This window comes from Lampetra fluviatilis, chromosome 44 (assembly GCF_964198595.1).
Source record: "Lampetra fluviatilis chromosome 44, kcLamFluv1.1, whole genome shotgun sequence".
NCBI lineage: Eukaryota > Metazoa > Chordata > Hyperoartia > Petromyzontiformes > Petromyzontidae > Lampetra > Lampetra fluviatilis.
In genome coordinates this window covers 2963531-2969085 of record NC_136318.1, presented here as the reverse complement: position 1 = coordinate 2969085, position 5555 = coordinate 2963531, and the positions used below count along the sequence as shown (strand labels likewise).

The window sequence follows — 5555 nt, the reverse complement described above, 5'->3', positions numbered from 1 at the left end:
TTGATCTCCCGACACAAGCACCGATGGATTCACCGGCACAGTTCAGTCGATTGGCAGGTCACGTGCGATGGGGTAAAGTGTGGGAACTCCCAACTGTTCCAAGACGTCTGGTCGGTGTGTGCAAGAGTCGGCAAAAACAGACGCTGCCTTCGCGACTTCGCCCGAGTGGAGGGCCCCTTCCGCCAGCAGCGGTGTGAGCAAGCAATTGCAGGGCTGCACCTTAACCTTTGCATTGCTCTTTTGCAGACTGGACGTGACTTTCAATCCCGGAAGACCTTCACATCTTTCGCTCGTTAGAAAATAAAAAAACAAGCAACAGCGGTACCCACGCCAACTCCGCAACCCACACCACCACCGCCACCACCACAGCCACCGCCACCACCACCACCACTGCCACCACCGCCCACCGCGAGACAACTCCGCCACGGACATGGAGAAGCGGAAGGCGGTGGCTCCGGGCGCGTGGGGACCGCCCTGGCAGCTGCTGCCATCGCTGGCGCTCCGCGCGCTGCTGCTGCCGCTGCTTCTGCCGCCGCCGCCGCCCTTGGGCCCCGCCGTCTTTCGCGCCGCCGCCGACTCCGCCGACTCCGGCGCCGGCCTCCGCTCGTGCCCGTCGGTGTGCGTGTGCGCGGCCGACATCATCGCGTGCGCCGGCGCCAACCTGACGGCGCCGCCGCCGAACCTCCCGGCGTTCGGCACGGCCCTCGACCTGGGCCACAACGCCATCGCGAGGCTGGGCCCCTCGGCGTGGGCCCGCAACGCGAGCCGGCTGGTCGCCTTGCGCCTCCGTGGCAACCGCCTGTCGGCGCTGGAGCCCGGCGCCTTCGAGGGCATGCCGGCGCTCGCCGTCCTCGACCTCTCCTCCAACCGGCTGAGCGCCGTCAACGGCTCGGCGCTCCGCGGCCTGGCCAGGCTGCGCGAGCTGCTGCTGTACGACAACCGCATCGCGCGCTTCGACGGCACGGCCGTAGCGGGCCTGGCGAGCCTGCGCAAGCTCTACCTGGGCTGGAACCTCGTGGAGGAGTTCCCCTTCGGGCTGCTCGCTCGCGGCCAGCCGCTGCAGGACCTCGAGCTGCTGGACGTCTCGGCCAACCGGCTGAGCTCGCTGCCCGCGGGCGAGCTGGACGCGCTGTCGCCCGAGATCAAGGACGGCCTCTACCTGCACGGCAACCCCTTCCGCTGCGAGTGCGAGACCTTCATCCTGCTGCAGCTGTGGCTCAAGTGGCGCTTCAGGCCCGTGGTGGAGTACACCGACGACTTCTCCTGCTCGTACGGACCGCCGCCGTCGACGGCGTCCGACGGAGGCGGCGGCGGAGACGGCGGCGGCGCGGTGAGCGCCTGGCGCGCCGACTGGGACCGCATGAACTGCTCGTCGGCGCTCGGCGACAGCACGCGCCTGCCTGAAGTGCACGCCGAGGCGGAGGACAACGTCACGGTGGACTGCGGCGGCCGGCGCCTGGCCCGCGAGGGCGGCGGCGCGCGCTACATGTGGCTGACGCCCGGCGGCGCCGCGCTGGTGCCCGGCGACGAGCGTGACGGCGCCAACGCGAGCGTGCGCACGCCGCACGGCTCGCGGCTGCTCGTCCACCCCAACGGCAGCCTGAGCATCGCCCAGGCGCAGCCCAACGACACGGGGGCGTACGCGTGCGTGGTGACGGACGGCGCGCTGGCGCTCAACGAGACGGTCGAGGTGAACGTGACCGTGTCCGAGGCGGAGGAGGACCACCCCTTCAACACGGCTTTCACCACGCTGGCGGCGTGCGTCATCAGCGTCGTGCTGGTGCTCGCGTACCTCTACCTCACGCCGTGCCGCTGCCTCTGCCGCCCGGCCGAGGAGCTCGACGCCGTGGCGGGAGACGACGACGGCGCCGGCGGCGGCGGCGCCGGCGGAGGAGGCGGCGGAGGAGGCGGCGGCGGCGGCAACGGCGACGAGTCGACGTCCAACTCGAACTCGCGGCAGAGGAACGACAGCAGCGCGCAGTACTCGAGCCTCAGCGTCACGCCGCAGCACCGCGACGACCCGCTCCCCGGCGGAGGGGGGGCGCCCGGCCGCCACAAGTTCGGCCACAACGGCAGCGGCGGCGGGGGCGGCGGCAGCGGCAAACACGTGGTGTTTGCCGAGCACGGCAAGAAGGAGCCGCTCTCCGTCGTCATCGGCGGCGGCGGCGGTGTCGTGTCGGCGTCGCCGGCCGAAAACCACGGCAAGGGACGCGGCAAGTCGCTGGTCGGTGGTGGCGGCGGCGGCGGAGGAGTGGAGCACCGGGCACTGGAGGAGCGGCTCATCAAAATCCAGAGGGTCAAGTCCGACTCGGATTCCATCTGCTCCGTGTTTTCGGATACACCCATCATGCCGTGACGCCACGGAGGGGAGCCGCGACGGGCATGGGGAGGAGGAGGAGGTGGAGCGTGCGGAGGAGTTCGGAGGAGGAGGAGGTGTGGACCGCTCTTCGTCATCGTCGTCGCGTTTGGACTTGGGCTCGAGCCTGAACTCGGGAAGGGGAAAGTCGTTGGGAATGTTGCGGACGCGCAGCGGGATTGGAGATCGAATCCGACGCTCGTGCTTGTAAATATTGTGTAATTATATACACACGTGCACACACGCGCACACACACATATATATCTGAGTGCAATAGACAAAAGCGTATGTGTGTCCATGCTCTTATTTTTTGTTAGCTTACGAACGTGTAAGCCTGTATCCCGTCTCTGTTTTTGAAGTTATGAATGCAGAAGTCTACATCGCCCGGAGACGTCTCAGGATGGCACTTAATTTAAAACACATCAGCCTGTAATGAACCAAATGCATTCCCGTGAACGCAAACAGCCCTAGACGGTTTCCGCAATAGCACGCTGACTTGAGCGCGGCGATTCTATTGTTATTTCGTCACTTTACGTTATTTCCTGCTAAAATATACCAGAGTTTGGGTTGGTGGATCACGCAGAGATTGTGCCCGCATGAGACAACCCCCCCCCCCACTCCGCCCCCCGTGTAAAAGACAGTACAGCAAGTAGACACGTGACCCATCTGCGCAGCGTTAGATCGCTCTTCTCTCCGGGTCCCCCCAGATACCTCGCTCGTAAAAAAAACACACAGAAAAAAAAGGGGCGTGGGAAAGAAAAACCATGCACACGCGTGGGGATCCCGTAACGCTAACCCAAACGCGTGTTTGTTCCCGGTGGCCTTCTAATCGGCGACGTTTAACGCGTTTCAAAGCCGCACGGAGAACGACGCCGCGTGGCGCCCCACGTGGGTGCGGACGCTTTGGAGAGAAGCGCATTGGAACAAACCTGGCTGGGTTTCTGTCGATCAAGTCCCTGAGCAGCGGGCCACACTCTTGCGCCCGAGCTTCGTTCGTGATAAATTGTCTGCATGGGATTTTCCGTCGCAGCGACCCTCGGCGGACGAACGCAACCGAGGGGCACGGATGGCGCACTCACGCTTTCCGGGCCTCGCGCCAAGCTTGCGATCGGGCTCAAAATATCTAAACAACAACAAAAAAAACGCGACTCCCTCGACCATCGAAGGCCCCGGACTTCGGCGAGGGGAAAATGTGCGCGCTTGAGAAATTCCCAACATCTGGAGCGGAGAGCCGCCCTTTGTTGGGAGAAGCGGCGTGAACGCCAAAACCCGCGCGCGACAAACGCCGATGCTCAAGAGGCTGCGCACGGAACTCGTCGCCTCGCTTCCCTAGGCAGGGCGGGCGGGCGGGGGGGGAATATGAACAGATAATTTTTCTCGTCGCCGCGAGCCACTGGCGCCTCGCTCGTATCAAGTTCCGTCCTTCCTCGGCGTCGTTCGATGCGTTCGCAGGTAACGGCGGCCGCCTCGAGTGGCCCGCGGGCTCCAGATCACCGGGTTCTAATCCCGGTTTTAGGAGGTGAACCTCGTTCTCGAGTGGCGGTGAGTTGGCGGTCGAAGCCCCGGTCACCCAATGACTGAACACAAGCAGCAACGAAAAAACCCACGTCGCGTCGATTATACACTGGTCAACACACTTTTTCTGGCATAAGGTATTCCAACGGTGTTAAGGTAATTTTGGGGCGCTGATTCCAAATCTGGCATCAGTTTTTGTCTATCACATCAGGTTTTTGAGATATCGAATATTGCATTTTCAATAAAAACTGCAGAAGAAAATATTAAATAAATGTGGATATCTACATAAAATGATATTATAAACACACTATCCTAAAAATACAGCACCATAGTTTAACACTAAAGCAGTCACTGACTCGCAACAATTTGCAATCATAAGTGACAGAGTTAATTTCTGGAAAAATCAATGAAAATGGGGTATGCCGATAGCATAAAAATGCGATGCGATAGAGCAAATCTGAGATCAGATTTAGAATCAGCATCCTGAAATTAGTCTAAAACAGCTGCAAAAAGTCCAGGCCAGAAAAAAATGTGTTTTTTTTGTTGACCAGTGTTATGGTTCCGCGCTCACTTTGGCTAAGTTCCAGCGCTCGGTGAAAATATTGCTCTCGGTGGCAGAGTGTACGGGGAAGCTCTGCACACGACTGTGTTGACCACACGAAGGGTCACTTGAAGGTAGTTCTGTGATATCCGCTTCCCGTGGGACACTGTCCGACTGCCGCGCGAGACTTCCCGGGCGGATCCTTCATCTCACGGCGCGAGGGCGACGGCGCAATTCGGGATAATTTGGCGAAATAAAAAGTAATATTTTAAAAAAACCTTTTTAAAAACCACGCTTTTATGAAATGTACTAGTAATGGCAGAACTTCACAACTCCAGGAAGTGGCCCCGAAGCTTGCCATATAAACGTAAGGGACCGTGGCCAAATACAGCGAACGTCAGTTGACCGTGGACAATTAGACCCAAGCCGAAACATAACATTTCAAAAATAATGTTAAAACATATTTATTTATTTTTAATGATAGAATATAGTATTGTCATCAGTATGACATAAGTATACCAAGTTTGCAGTCGATACCACATTGGGGAAAGTGGGTTAAAATTGAGTTACAATATTTGAGGATACAACAACGACAACAACAGACAGAGTGACTTAAAAGAAAGCGCGTAAAAAGGGGGCCCCGCCTGTCAGAAGTGCACTGCGACACAGCGAGAGCGATAAACACACAAACAAAAACACGAGGCTCCAAACGGAGGCTTGAACTTTCGCGGCGGTGGTGTGCGCTCCTATTGGTGGAGATTTGCGAGCGACAGATTCATGCCCAGCGCCGGAGTGTCACACTGATCACGTGGCTCGGAGACGGAAGCTGCTGCTGCTGCATTTTGGGAATCCCCACGCATCGCCCCAATGCGGTTTAGAGGTTCCCGTTACTCTAGCGCAGAGGTCGCAAACGGGTTTTGATTCCTTACCCGTACCCGTACCCAGCCGCACCAGGGTCGCAAACGGGTACCCGTACCCGGCCGTGCCCGTACCCTACCCGTACCCGGCTGGGTACGGGTATCGGGTACCTGATTGTGACCTCTGGGATGAAGCCATGTTGCAGGCGCGGGTGGGTTGATTCTAGGAACTTGAATTGTGAGAAGAGACAAGACGTTTGGAAATGAGTGACAAACGGTGACTCAC

General features: G+C 59.3%; 1 protein-coding gene across 1 annotated transcript; it reads left to right on the top strand.

The window, feature by feature from the left end:
• Positions 1-334: 334 nt before the first annotated feature.
• Positions 335-2440, top strand: LOC144947229 (amphoterin-induced protein 2-like). Its single transcript, XM_078876442.1, has one exon. It carries the CDS (start codon positions 431-433, stop codon positions 2354-2356), a length of 1926 nt encoding a protein of 641 aa, XP_078732568.1. The 5' UTR covers positions 335-430; the 3' UTR covers positions 2357-2440.
• The last annotated feature ends 3115 nt before the right edge of the window (positions 2441-5555 follow it).

Excerpts from the sequence above, each read along its gene's own strand:
- LOC144947229 (XM_078876442.1), top strand. The coding sequence starts at position 431 with ATGGAGAAGCGGAAGGCGGTGGCTCCGGGCGCGTGGGGACCGCCCTGG.